Below are 15,331 nucleotides of genomic sequence, written 5' to 3'. Positions count from 1 at the left end.
TTCTAATGACTCTAAACTAATGCCCAAACTTACCTGTGGTTTCCTAAACATTTCATGCACCACCTCCAGTTTGGTGTTCGTATTTGCATGGGCTTCCGCTAAGGTCTTTATGAGAACATCGTTTATGTCACCATCTGCTGTGAAAACATCATTGGCCAAACCGAGAGCAAGAGAGAGGGAGAGAGAAAAACCAAACCAAGGGTACATTAATTAGTTTTTATTTGGATATAAGTGTTTAGATGGGTTCAAACGCAGGAATTAGAGCCAAGTTTCCATATCTGAAAATACTAGCATGGCAATGATTCCACAGAAATGACCCACATCTATAATGATATTTGTTCTGCTAATAAAGGTGATCATGTGAATACTAATGATGATGATAGCGTCGAACGCTTTTTCAGACCGACTCTGATTCCGAATGGTAGCAGGTGCATCTTACATATAATAAACAGTACTGAAATTGTTTTAGATTGTATACTACCATGACTGATAAATTCGGGATCCATCATCGTACTTCGCGGTTCATATGTAGTACTATCCACATAGTCGGCAGAGATGTCATAAGCCATCGTTTGTTGTGGCGTCACCGATGCCGAGTAACCATACGGACTGCCGTAACTGACTTCATTGCTTGAATACCCGTAACTGAAAGTAAAAAAAGACAAAAAAAAAAACCTTGTCCAACGAACCGTTTACCGTGGGCTAATAAACTATGTTACTTACCCATTGTAACTGTGGTGCAATTGATCGCTACTCGATGGCGTCTGTGTATCAAATACCGAACTATCAGGCGCCGCATCACTTTGTGCTCGCATCTGAGCTCGATGAAATCTCACCTCGTCTTCGACTTTTTCCCTTTGTTTCTTTGACATTCTACCGAATTTTACAGCTAAGAAAGTAGACATTGAAATGAGGTGAATATCGATACTTAGGGCCTGTTTCATTATGTCGAAAGAAAATGATTGCGAACGAAAAACACCTAAACTTTGGTTTTCATTGCAATATTGACTTTGTGTTTGCTTTAAAACAACTACAAAATTTAAAAATCATAAACGAGTTTAGTTGTTTTTCTTTCGTTTTCATTTTCATTTGACATAGTGAAACATGCTGTAAATTAAATATTCTAATAGTACCTCTTCTATTGACTTACCATCTCGGCTCATTCCCAATTTGAGGCACTTTTGCAGTCTACAATATTGACACCGATTGCGATTAACACGATCGACAACGCATTGCTTGTTGCGGGGGCACTGATAATTCACCACAGAACTCTGCGATCGTCTAAAGAAACCTTTACAACCCTCGCATGTAATAACGCCGTAATGGACACCCGATGACTTGTCTCCACAAACTTTGCAGGGTATTATTTCAATTTGAGCTGTAATGAAAGACAAAAGAACACAAAATTAATCATTAGGTTTGCCAGCGACAGGTTAGAATATTCTTTCAAAATTGTTTACAGGTTGTTTATATTTCGGTATGTATGGGTTAGTTAGTATGCCCTAATATTAATGATTTGGAAAATTACGAAATTGCAGACACAATGACCTACTATGCTCAATGCAAAGATATTTATTGATTTCTCCCTTTTTATCAGATTTTTTCATAATAATCGTACTCAGTACGATTTGACGTACGACAATGTGTTGCGTTGTTTACAGCGACTTGAAAATTATCAAAAAAAAAAAAAAAGAAATGGAATTAACTTGTGACATTTTCGTGCTAATATTTTTCACAACTTTCGACACGGATTATCACGACATGAGTGCACACGGTGCTCTTGAACCAACTTTAAATGAAAGCAGCTTACACCTGCGCAGATTCTGAAACTACAATGTTCATATATGAGAAAAATCAAAAAAATGCCGGAACGCTTTTTTTAAAAATCGCGGTCAAAGTTCACATTTTTAAGTTTGTTTAGGTTTTCACTATATATTACCGCAAGCTCTATCAAAATGAAACTAAAGAAAATGTTGTATGTCGTCATCAGAACATGCTCTTGCATGTTTTTTTGTTTATGCAAAAATGTATAAATGATGTTAAAAAATAATTTTGATTTTTTTTTTTTCATTATTACACCAGAAATTTATCTAGTAGCCCTCTTAAATATATGATGTATAGTGACAAATTTTCTAACACCTTAAATATTGTGCGATACTCGTTTAAGCGCACCCTACATAAATGTAAAAAGCTTAACATCCGCCAACATTCCTAACCAATTAATATGAACAGTAGAATCTCGATAATTCGTAAACCAAGGGACCGACCAGCTCATACGAATTATCGAGATTTTGATTTGTCGATTTATCGACTCCGACTCCGGGTCGACTCCGAGAGTGAATTCCTATACCAATAAAATGTCCACAATTTTTTAACTTTTTCCTATATTTTGGCCTATGTAGGCCAATCTGTTAGTTTTTCCTTTTTAGAAAGGGCATTCGTTCGAATATAATACTCAACTACAGAACATAAATATGAAGTAAAATTCATATCTACATGCATATATTGTTTCTGCTGAATCTGACATTGAAATAGCAACAAAATACAACGTAGAAAGTTTTTGCCCGTTTGACACAAAATGGAACTCAAAGTCTCGGGGGTGGAAAATTTCTTTTGGAGGTGAAAGCCCTTGATGAGTATACTAAGAAGCCAAAAGGAAATTTTCGCCATAGGTCATGTTTCTGAGATATAGCGTGATGAAGTTTTTGATTTTTTCCCTATAATACTTGGGAAAATAGCTTCATATCTCTGATTGGCGTTGTTGTAGCTTCGTTTTGAGGTGACATGTCTTCAGTGAAATCGATTGGCGAATTTTTTTGTAGAACATTTCATTCTTCTAACTCAATGCCTTTCATGTCCTTTTCGTCCTTTATTTCTTGAACCGTAGTGAAAGTACCATAGGATGAGATTTTTCAGCATCCAAATACTCTACAAAAATTTTGCTCAGAAGATTCTAGGTACGGTTCTCTTTGACAACTAATCGATTTTGTCCCGTTTTCATTGTCCTTTTTGACATTTAATCGGTTTTGGTGAAGAAATAAACTATGTTTTGTTTTCCTGTATATTCGTCATTGGTTATTTATTGGTATTTAGACATCTGGGGAGCTTCTGAAAATTTACACCAAAAATATCTTGTAACGATGTACATGTTAATAACAAATTTTCCGGTTATCACAATTTTTTAACCGGATATTCCGACATTAAAACCGATTTTTGAACCGGTTTTAAGTAACCGATTAAACTTATATGAGTACCATTAAAAAGCTTATAGAGCTGTCAATCAAATTTAATGAATTCATTTATGAAAACTTTGCTAGTTGCAGTTCCAGAACAAAAACCGTTTTCTTAAGCCGTTTTTAAGAAAAACAAGTAAAAAAGTATCAGTCGGCTTTGCCGACAGAGATATACCCTCAGCCTGTGTATATTGAAACTATTTTTTTTGCAAAAAACACATGTATTTAGGGAGTTTTAAAAATGTTGGGCGTTTGAACTAACAAAAATGTTGATTAGGATTTAATATCAAAAGTTTTGCGGAGGAGATACTAAAAAGAATGGATCTCCAGCCACTACATATCGTCGGTGTCATGCTTAAGTGTTCCATACGCCATTTTTGACATTTTGAGATAAAGGTACCTTACAAGGTTTTGAACTATGCTCTTTCAGATTTTTTGGTCGGTTTTTCTCTATCTCTTATAGTTTCTGAGATATTCAGATGCCAGTATGTTCCATATCCGCTTTGTGATCTAAAAAATCTTGTCGTTTTGTTCCATATCCATAAAGCCTGGCGTATGGAACAAAACAACTTTGAACTTTTTAGTTCCATATCCATGGCGTTTGGCGTATGGAACAAAAAGAGACAAAAACGAATTGTTCCGCACCAAAAATGATGGCGTTTGGAACAAAAAATTGCCCATTTTTGCCAAGTTACAGAAAATTGTGGCGTATGGAACAAATTGTTTTAAAGGACTTGGTTTAAAAACTGAAGAATAATAGTATCTAAATCCAAATATTTTTGAATATTGTATTGTTATATGAAAACGAAAATTTATCAATCGTTTAAACAAATAATCCATAGTTTAAAGACAAAATTTTGATGTAAGTCCACAAAAATATACGCAAAAACGTCCATTCGACTTGAAGCTAACCGACTACAAACATGGTATTATAAGAAAATCGCGTTTAAATGTTTTATGTTACCTTATAAATGCAAAACATCAATCCGTTTTGTCCGATCGAAATTTTTACCACAAAAAAATAGTGGTAAGTGGAGGAAGTCCCTTAAACAAATGTTAAGGAAACCTATAATAATGGCCCATATTGTATTTGTATGAGAAAAATAAATGTTTCATTTAAAGTCCTGATTTTTAAACTCTACAGTATCACTTCATATAAGGGAGGTGGAACACGATTGATAGAAAGTGTTTTGGTTGAAATGTGACAAAACGTGTTCCATGTGACACAAACTGCCAAAAACATGAAAAAAAGATTCCATGGAACAATTCAGCAACTTTTTGCAATTATAAAAATTTGCCATAACTTCTAGACTATCACAGATATCTGACTAAAATAAACTACTGATATTTAATTAATTCTCTTTCGAGTTGAGCTGTTAGGCCTTTAGAGATACATTGAAAAATTAGGAGTCTACCGAAGTCCCACGCATCCAACCATTACACTACGTTTCACGGGTGGTAAATCCGATCTTCAGGTGTATTAGGATGTTGTTTTTGTGGCAGACGAAGGCAAAGCTTGGTAACTGGTATATATATCGAACTTCATTAGATAAATGTATATGCGAAATTATGTCAGTTAATTGAAACTCCAAACTTTTCCTATAGTCCTGCTTTGGTAATCCCATTTTTCAATGTTCACAAATACTATGGTAAGTTTTATTCCTACATCATTAGTAATTGCTCTTCTATATCAGAAGATTTTTTATTTTTTGATCATCAATTATTGTCTACTAAAGTTTTGACAAGTTGATGGTGGCTTAGAACGCTAAGACGCCGGCAACCTTGACACTCAGTTGTCGGAGACCCAGGTTCGAATCCCAGCCTGGCTCATGCTGAAATTATTTTTTATTTTTGCCTTATTAGCGTTCTAAACCACCATCAACTTGTCAAAACTTTAGTAGACAATAATTGATGATCAAAAAATAAAAAATCTTCTGATATAGAAGAGCAATTACTAATGATGTAGGAATAAAACTTACCATAGTATTTGTGAACATTGAAAAATGGGATTACCAAAGCAGGACTATAGGAAAAGTTTGGAGTTTCAATTAACTGACATAATTTCGCATATACATTTATCTAATGAAGTTCGATATATATACCAGTTACCAAGCTTTGCCTTCGTCTGCCACAAAAACAACATCCTAATACACCTGAAGATCGGATTTACCACCCGTGAAACGTAGTGTAATGGTTGGATGCGTGGGACTTCGGTAGACTCCTAATTTTTCAATGTATCTCTAAAGGCCTAACAGCTCAACTCGAAAGAGAATTAATTAAATATCACTATAAATGGCCTTCGCCTTAATAAGGCAAAAATAAAAACTACTGATATATTCTATGAGTTTAGTTAAGTAGAATTGAGCTCTTAAAGTATTGGATTATTGCACCATTTTTATCCCGTATGGCCTTAAACATTAACTTGAGTTTTTCTCGAATCAGGCAAATGGCGTATGGAACACTTAAGTATGACACCGACGATATGGTACCATAGGGGTTTTTTAGAACTTCAGGGATGTTTGCTCAAGAAGTATGAACTTGCCCCTGAAACAACTTTTACCATCGCAATTGAGGCAGCAATGCAAGTTGCTTCAACAAAAATCAAAGTGATTCGAAAGCAGGTCTTAAAGTGAACATGTATCCGAAATTTTGAGTGGGAGGTACCGGATGGAGTGGACAAATATAGTCCATATTTGAACCTGATCTATATCTGGTAGATATATTAGGATGTGAAAAGTATGGAACAATTCGGCCACTCTCTTCAAGAGTTATCGTACGCACAATTTTCCGAACATTTTTGAACTTTTGTGGGGGAGGTACCTGAAGGAGTGGACCGATATGGCTTATCTTCGAACATAAACTATGTTTGGACAAAATATTACTAAGGCCAAACTTTGGACCGAATCGGCAGACCTGTTCGAGAGTTATTTTGCCCTCCAACCTCCTCACACGGTGTCATAGGGTTTTTTTGCAACTTTCAGGCTATTTTCTCAGAAAGTATGGACTTGCCCCTGATGAAACTTATACCGTCGTATGGAGGGCAGTGAATACAAGTTGCTAAAGCAAAAATCAAAGCGATTCGAGAGATGTTCCTAAACTGAACTTTTCCAAAATTTTGTGTGGGAGGTACCCGACGGAGTGGACCGATTGAGTCCATATTAAAATCTTATCTAAGTCTGGTACACGCTCATGGGCAAAGTATGGACCAAATCGGTTACACCCTTCAAGAGTTATCGTGCGTACAAATTTTCCGAACATTTTCGAACTTTTGTGGGGGAGGTACCGGAAGGAGTGGACCGATATAGCTCATCTTCGAACTTAAACTAAGTTTGGACAAAATATTGCGAAAGCCAAAATTTGAACCGAATCGGTTCATCCCTTCGAGAGTTATCGTGCGCTCCAGCCAGCCAGACAGACAGACGGACGGACATTGCTCAATCGACTCCAAATTGTCTGAAACACATTTCGTCCAAACATACTTGGGGTCTAAAACCATTATTTCGATGAGGCACATTTTGCCCGTATGAAAGTGTATATACCCTTCATAGCCTAAAGGCTGAGGGTATAAATATCAGTACGCGCAAATATGGAGATCAAAAGCTGGGGGGTAAAAAATTATTTTTGGCGACGAATGTCGATGAAGATAATATGACGAACCCGGAAGAACAGTTTTGCCATAGGTCAAACTTCTGAGTTATAGCGAAAGGGTACGATATAACTCAGAAGTTTCTGCTATGTGATCCTTTGTGGGTTCTTAATATACCCAATAGGGGCTTTCATGCCGAAAGGGAATTTTTCACACCCAGACCTTCTTTGATTTCCATTTTGTGTCACAGGGTATTCAGGATTTCCCATAGAGACCACAATGTCTTTAATAGAAGACAAGTATGACTTCTCATAAAAAACAAGTTGAGAAGACCAATATACCTTTGTGAGAAGACCTGTAATTCTTCTGGCAAAAGAGGTTAAAGGTCTAATCTTAATTCTGTGACAATCGAACTTTACTTTTGTTTCCAAACATTTAAAGGATCGATTGGACCAACAAAATAGGTATAAATTGAATAGACGTCAGAGGATAGTATATGTATATCCTGTGAATTGTCCTCTAACATAGTATAATATACCGTTTGTATATATGCTTTCTTTTAAAATAAATAATGATTTTGGAAAAAAATTTTGGTGTCCCCAATTTAATGTTATATTTCTTTAATAGAGTTGGGTTATCTAGTTCCTAGTTCATCATGAAATATAACGTGTGATAGTAAGTACACGCAGTTTATTCAAAGAAAAAATGTGGGCCATTGGAACTGCGAAGTGAACTAGATAGTTCCATATAGTTCCTTTGGCACAACTCTATTCTATAACGTAGAAAAAATTTTGCCCGGAGTCGGAGTCGAGTTATTTTTTTTTTTACTTAGACTCCGACTCCAGCAAAATTGCTCGACCCCGACTCCGAAAACCTGCTTTAAATTGACCACTAAATATATGATGTTTTAGAGCATATCATGAAGGATGGATCACAATATAGTAAGGAATATACAGAAATTCCGCTAACATAAACAAATTTTGCACATAGTCGCGACTTCTTTGTTATGAAATGAACTTTTGATGGGTTTTCAAGGATAACAGTACCCATTATATGGTCTAAATTTCGATATAACACATTTTTATAAATTTTTTTCAAAATGCATATGAATTGGATTAATAAATGTAGAGATTTTGATATTAATGCCTAGAAATTAATACTTCCGCGGTTATGTAAACACAATTAAATTATATCTAAGCATTATTTTGTTAATTAAAGCCCTATATTGCGAAGAGTTTTTTTCTTTGGATATATGTACATTAGGGCGGCAAAAAATGACGTTTTTATTTATTTATTTATTTACTTACTTATTTATTTATTTATTTATTTATTTATTCATTTATTTATTTATTTATTTATTTATTTATTTATTTATTTATTTATTTATTTATTTATTCATTTATTTATTTATTTATTTATTTATTTATTTATTTATTTATTTATTTATTTATTTATTTATTTATTTATTTATTTATTTATTTATTTATTTATTTATTTATTTATTTATTTATTTTTTTTTATTTATTTATTTATTTATTTATTTATTTATTTATTTATTTATTTATTTATTTATTTATTTATATATTTATTTATTTATTTATTTATTTATTTATTTATTTATTTATTTATTTATTTATTTATTTATTTATTTATTTATTTTTATTTTTTTTTTACGCCTACCCCTAACTTTTTTCGATTTGATCCAAAACCTTTTATATGTAATTCTATGACGATCGGTTAACGTTAAGCCGTGCCACCAAAGGGATCTTTGTTTTCATATTAATTTGCATTGTCACGAAAATTCCCCAAAATCCGCATATATGGTCCAATCGATGAACACCAGTTCATTGTTGTGGCTAAAAAAAAGAATCCTACAAAAAAATTGTGAAAATCGGATCGGATTTTGGTATAGCTCCCATAGGCCGTTTTTAGGTTTTTTGGGACCTAAATAGCGTGGTTTCGTATAAATAAAAATGTAGTCGGAAAGTGTCCGAGAACCTGTATAATTCCAATCATAACAAAAAAGAATGAAGACGTAGTTATCAGCGAATATAAATCAAATGTGAATAAACACAAAAGTTGGCTTGCGCTTAAACAAATATCGATAACTGACTGTATTTGTTATGGCCATCTATCCTCTAAATACATATCGCTCATTTACTCAAAGAGTGGCATAACTCAAAAAATGCGTTTTCTGAGTTAGTATTTTCGATTTTTCTACGATATCTGCTTTATCTTGTGTCAAATTTTCGTGTTGATATCTCTAAAACTCAACGAGTTACAGGTTATTGTAAGGTTTTTTGAGTTTATGAAACACTAAAACACTCCAAATCATGCTTGATCTTGCCCAAACATTAAGCATTGGTATCTCTGGATATCTGTTTGCAAAATACGGTACAAGTAGTTATTTTTTTTTTTTTTTTTGTGAAATAATAAAATTGAGGTCAAATTTCAATCGGTAATTTAAACAGCGTTTTTGTCGAAACTGTATTTTTGAGATGTGACACTATTTGGGTAAATAAGCGATATGTATCAAAATTGCCATTTCATATTAGATATTCGCTTCATATCATATCTGTTCAGTAGCATTCTCCGAAATCGAGGGTCCTCAATTAAGATTTGCTTGTTATTTATATTATACTAGCAGACCCCGATCCGCGTTGCTGGCCCGTCGTAATGAGTTTTAATGACAACTTTTTATGGACTTAATACTTGACAATTCAAAAATTGGTATTTTCTACCTCATTTTTTCGGGTCCATTGTCAAACCGAAGATTTTAAATTAATCAACAGATTTTGTCTGTAACCTTTCTTTAATCTTACGGACTTTGTCGGATTTTTTCGCCCATTGACGCCGGTTAGGATTTATTATCTTTATCCTAAAGCGATCTAATTACACTGTGAACCGAAATTTTGGGGGGTGGAAAATTCCTATTGGAGATGAAAGCCCTTGGTGAGTATACACAGAACCCCGAAGGACAGATTCGCCGTGAGTCGAACTTTCGCGATATGGTGTGATGAATATTTTGCTGGAGACCCTAAAAGCCATATGGAATCAGCGTTATATCTTTGTTCGCTGTTGTTTAAGCTTATATTTAAGATGACATGTCTTCAGTCAAATCAAATGAGGATTTTTTTCGTAGAACATTTCGACCTTCTAACTCGCTTCCTTCAATGTCCTTTTCGTCCTTTATTTCAAGAACCGCAATAAAAGTGGCACAAGATGACATTTTTCAGCTTCGGAATATTCTACAAAAATGTCGCTCGGAAGATTTTAGGTACGGTTTCCAAAGACATAAAATCGATAAAATCATGTTTAAGCGGTCGTTTTTCACTTTTACCCGAATCTTGCTCAGACAGCCCTATATCTATTTGTCTCAATATATTATTGTTAACCTATTGATGGCCTAGAATTCTCGAAGTCCTTTAAACAATTGTATCTTGTTTGGCTAAGCACGTTTATTTCATTATTTTTTGGAATAAATATCCGGATATCCGAATTATGGAACCGGTTATTCTGATATTAAAACCGAATTTTTATCCGGTTTTTATGAACCGAATAACCGTATATGTATATCATTAGAAAGCTATTAAAATTGTCAAACAGATATGACTAATATGCATTAGACGTTTTAAGCGGTTATGGTGCTGGAACAAAAAAACCGTATTTTTGAACCGTTTCTTAACGTTTGTGAGGATACATTTCTGTGCGTGAAAAAAATTATGATCATGACCTGGGGGGTGGAAAATTCTTTTTGGAGGTGAAAGCCCTTGATGTGGGCATACAGAACCCTGAAGGGCAGATCCGCCGTGAGTCGAACCTTTGTGTTATGGCGGGTTGAATTCTGGGATGGTGACCCATTATTACAAGCGTAAAAAGTTACGTAACTGAATTTCAAGTGGTTTAGGGTGCTATGTGCTATGTCGGCGTAAGATTATTTTCGTGATATGCTACTGGGACAGTATGTGCTATGTCGGCGTAAGATTATTTTCGTGACATGCCCTAGCCAAATCGGCTGAGGTTTTTTTTTAGTATTTTAAACCTGAAATTGTATCTTTCCTTTTCTTTAAAGTACATTTTTATACCTTCTTCAACAAAAAGGACATAAACAACAAAGCAGGATAAGAGTAAGACACTAAATGTTCTACAGAAATCGTCTTGAAACTATTTGGCTTAGCACATACTGCACCCAAACCCACTTGAAATTCAGTTACGTAACTTTTTACGCTTGTAATAATGGGTCACCATCCCAGAATTCAACCCGCCATAACACAAAGGTTCGCCCTTCAGGGTTCTGTATGCCCACATCAAGGGCCTTTACCTCCAAAAAGAATTTTCCACCCCCAGGTCATGATCATAATTTTTTTCACGCACAGAAATGTATCCTCACAAACGTTAAGAAACGGTTCAAAAATACGGTTTTTTTGTTCCAGCACCATAACCGCTTAAAACGTCTAATGCATATTAGTCATATCTGTTTGACAATTTTAATAGCTTTCTAATGATATGCATATACGGTTATTCGGTTCATAAAAACCGGATAAAAATTCGGTTTTAATATCAGAATAACCGGTTCCATAATTTGGATATCCGGATATTTATTCCAAAAAATAATGAAATAAACGTGCTTAGCCAAACAAGATACAATTGTTTAAAGGACTTCGAGAATTCTAGGCCATCAATAGGTTAACAATAATATATTGAGACAAATAGATATAGGGCTGTCTGAGCAAGATTCGGGTAAAAGTGAAAAATGTCATCTTGTGCCACTTTTATTGCGGTTCTTGAAATAAAGGACGAAAAGGACATTGAAGGAAGCGAGTTAGAAGGTCGAAATGTTCTACGAAAAAAATCCTCATTTGATTTGACTGAAGACATGTCATCTTAAATATAAGCTTAAACAACATCGAACAAAGATATAACGCTGATTCCAGATGGCTTTTAAGGTCTAAAGCAAAATATTCATCACGCCATATCGCGAAAGTTCGACTCACGGCGAATCTGTCCTTTGGGGTTCTGTATATACTCACCAAGGGCTTTCATCTCCAATAGGAATTTTCCACCCCCCAGACTTTGAGCTCCATTTTGTTGCACAGTGTTATAAAAGTTAAAAAATTGTAAAGTTGAACTTCACTATTTAAGGGAATTTGTAAAGATACCGTTTTTTTAATAGGGGAGATACCGTGCCTACATGTACCACCGCACATTCCACAAAATTTCATGAATATCGTTTTGTTAGTTTTCGAGATATAACATACTTAACAACTGACCGTAGTCGGGACTTCGGACACCAAGAAAGGACATTCGATCGGGGGCGCAACCACCGTTGTCTCGAAAATTAAATTGCAAGCCGAAGCATTCATAAGTTTAGCAAATATAGCCGCTATAAAACAATAGGCCCCCGAAATTCATCAACAAATATGTAGCATTTTGGACCACCAGACATTCCTGAGTATATTCTGAAAATTTCATGAAATTAGGTTCCCTAGTTTTGAAAAAATAATGTACTGAAAAGAGTGGGCGTGGTCAGTAGTTTTCAAGATATAACATATTTAAAAAAGTGGGTCTTAGACACAACCCCAAGATTAATGCTGAAATCGATATAATCATAAGTTTGGCATATACATATGTATGTACATATAGCGTTTAAAAGAAATGCGTGGGAAAGACCTTGAGCATTTGCTGAAAATTTCACTGAAATCGTGGTTGGGCCTTTAATATCAAACAAAATATTCAGCCTATTTTCACCGGGGGGCCATCCCTGTACATCCCTGAAAATGTTAGTACAATCGATTCAGTAGTTTTGTATATGTAACATATTTTAAAAAGTGGGCATTGTCAAGCCTTTGGGTCACAAATAAGTACGTAAGGTTGGAGACACAACAACAATTGCCTCGCAAATTAATTTCCAACCCGATATATTGGTAATTATTGTAATGCAACAAAATATGTAGCCTATTTTAACCGGCGGCCATCCCTATACATTCCCCGACAATTTCAGGAAAATCGGTTCAGTAGTTTTTGTAGAAAAGATTAAAAATGAAAATTGAAAAAATTGGGCGTAAAAGTGGGCTTGGTCACATTTTCTTTGCATAAAAACCTAAGTTGGGTTATGGCGAACATTTCAAAAACAAACAAAAAAATAAATAAATTATCCAAATCGGTCCAGCCGTTCTCAACTGATGCCATTACCAAGATTTGTTAAATAAAGAAGACACATCCGATTTTCTGTATGAATGTGTAAGTTCAAAATGTATCGATATCAAGAAATCAAAATAAATCATTTTGAGACCAAATTCTTTTGAAACAATAAGTTTCGGTTACTGAAAAAGTTAAAGTGACCCTATTTTTTGACCATAACTGTATGTGTTTTGACAAAAAGAGAAAAAATACATTTTGAGGTATTTTAACAAATCTCTGGCAGAAGGAAAAACAAACAACGTTTATTAAAACCAAAGAGAGAGGAGAAAGAAGATTTTTTTTTGGTTTGTTGGTGTAAACGTGACAGATGACGAGTGTGAATGGATGTGTGCACATAACTGTATGTGTGCTTATGTGCTGTTGTGTGTACAAGTGTCGATGAACTTTTACTCAGAATAATATCCATATCATCGCTAAATGAACAAACAACAACACCAACAACAACTACCACAAGCCCCCATATACATTTCATTCTTGTTGTTGATGAGGAAAAACCTGAATAAAAACAAAACCCCCCTTACCGTACACAAGAACCATCAACAAAAAAGAAAGGGGAAGATTTACGCTATTACATGATATTTCATAACTTGCTCTCTTGTTTATTTTTGGGGAAATATTCTCTTATGCTATGAGTACATACTCGATTTGAGACAATTAAAGAGAGTTCTTTAATTTGTTTGGATTTTTAACACGAGAAATGTGAGTATTCTGAGAATTGGTGAGAACTGTACTGAAGCCCCAAAGAGGGGCTCCCCATTCTCTTAAAAAACAAAAATAAATTTGTCAAACAATGACTCTTAAAAATGCAGCGATTTTTTTTATTAATCATTCATCCATTTTGTGAACGTCTCGAGTGGTATTTGTCTTTAATGTTTACTTCGACTTCAAATAATCAAAAACAACAAAATGTTTAGCTGTGGATATAAAATTGATTACAACGGATGTAAATTGATTTGTATGGCTAAATATGTAGTTTATATCCCTGTATTTTTGTTTGCCTGACCCTGCTTAAAAGAATCAATTGGATAAAAAAAAAAGACATTATATAGCCAGGTCAAAATATACATTCACACACAGCTGAATTTTGGTATTGAGCTAGGGTTTGCCATTAGAAGCAATGTCCACAAAGTTCCCATCGATTCCATGTGTATGAAAAAAGGTATTCGGGGTCGAAGGTTAATTTCTTAAGAATTTTATTTTAGGTTTTAGGAATTTATCTTGAAAAAGTTGGATCTAATTGAATAGAGTAAATATTGTAAATGGAAAAATTATCTACAAGTTTGGCCTCTTAATGATTTAGTTTTTACTGGAACCAAACATTCTTGAGATATATGTATATATGTATGTAGCTGTTCTAAAAGACACATCATTTATATGAATTTTTCAGGCGAACCAGCCAAAATAACAGGATTAACCGGCTCGGTAACTCCAAAATCTATGTCTTCCCGTAAAGAGCACAATCCTACATACATATCTTTAAAAATCCCATCGAAGAGACATTTTATGTCAGATTGTCCCATTTAAGCCACGTGTGTAAACAAACGTTAGCCCAACTGGAACGACTCCAACGAAAAATCTACAATTGTTTTGCGTGTTTTCCCAAGGTAGCTCTGATTACGAAAATGTATAATTTTCATGGGGGTGGATCCGGTTATTTTACCGGAAAATCCAGACTCAAAAACATGGTTAGACCCGGTTCTACTGAACCGATTACTACTACTAACGTTTAAAAGCTTCTGGAAATACCTAACACATGGTGTTGTTGTTTTAACCGGCCTAATGTATTTATCTCAAAAATGGTAATTTCTTTTTAAAAAACCATTAGGACCATTCTTGTAGGCAATTGTTAAATCTACAACTTTTACTTTAGCCGACTTTTAAGTCTAGACCTTTTTGAGAAAAGTAAAAAAACTGAATAAGGCCTCCAAAAAAATTCCTTTGACTATGAATAAATTTTTTCACACATCGCATCGATGGCGACTTTTAGGAAATATTCCTTCTTCGTACGTTTAGTCGTTATAACCGATAATAGAATGCGAATAGTTTGCAAAAAAACGCATTGTTACAACCGATATTTCGTAAAAGTTATGTCGTTCCTATCTGTAATTGTTTGCTTGGCCTATAAAAGGTTTTCGTCATACGTTTCTCGGTCCAACGTGATATTATAATACAGTAAACGTTATTAAGCAAATCTACGATAGACCTTAAACCGGCGCCTTGGCTCTTACTGTCGAAAAAGGTTTTGTACAACGTGCGGCAGGTGAAAGAATCAGAAAAATGCTAAATAACCACAAGTTTTCAAGGAGAAAAT

General features: G+C 34.4%; 1 protein-coding gene across 5 annotated transcripts in view; it reads right to left on the bottom strand.

Annotated features, from left to right (window-relative positions):
• The window catches only part of Hr3 (nuclear hormone receptor 3 ROR-beta), a 96,904-nt gene that overhangs the window by 2,125 nt on the left and 79,448 nt on the right, over positions 1–15,331 (bottom strand). For 4 of the 5 annotated variants that reach the window (XM_073988899.1, XM_073988900.1, XM_073988901.1 and 1 more), the window contains 4 exons: positions 1,151–1,378; positions 724–889; positions 482–645; positions 34–137 (listed from right to left, as the gene is read on the bottom strand). In XM_073988899.1, coding sequence (XP_073845000.1) covers positions 34–137; positions 482–645; positions 724–889; positions 1,151–1,378 — 662 coding nt within the window. The remainder of the gene's footprint in view (positions 1–33; positions 138–481; positions 646–723; positions 890–1,150; positions 1,379–15,331) is intronic. The other variant, XM_073988902.1, reaches the window with a different exon arrangement.

The sequence above is a fragment of the Musca autumnalis genome, unplaced genomic scaffold (genome assembly GCF_047663935.1).
Source record: "Musca autumnalis isolate F117 unplaced genomic scaffold, ASM4766393v1 scaffold_5, whole genome shotgun sequence".
Classification (NCBI taxonomy): Eukaryota; Metazoa; Arthropoda; class Insecta; order Diptera; family Muscidae; genus Musca; species Musca autumnalis.
Note: the sequence above shows the minus strand (reverse complement) of the source record. Positions and strands in the feature narration are given on the sequence as shown.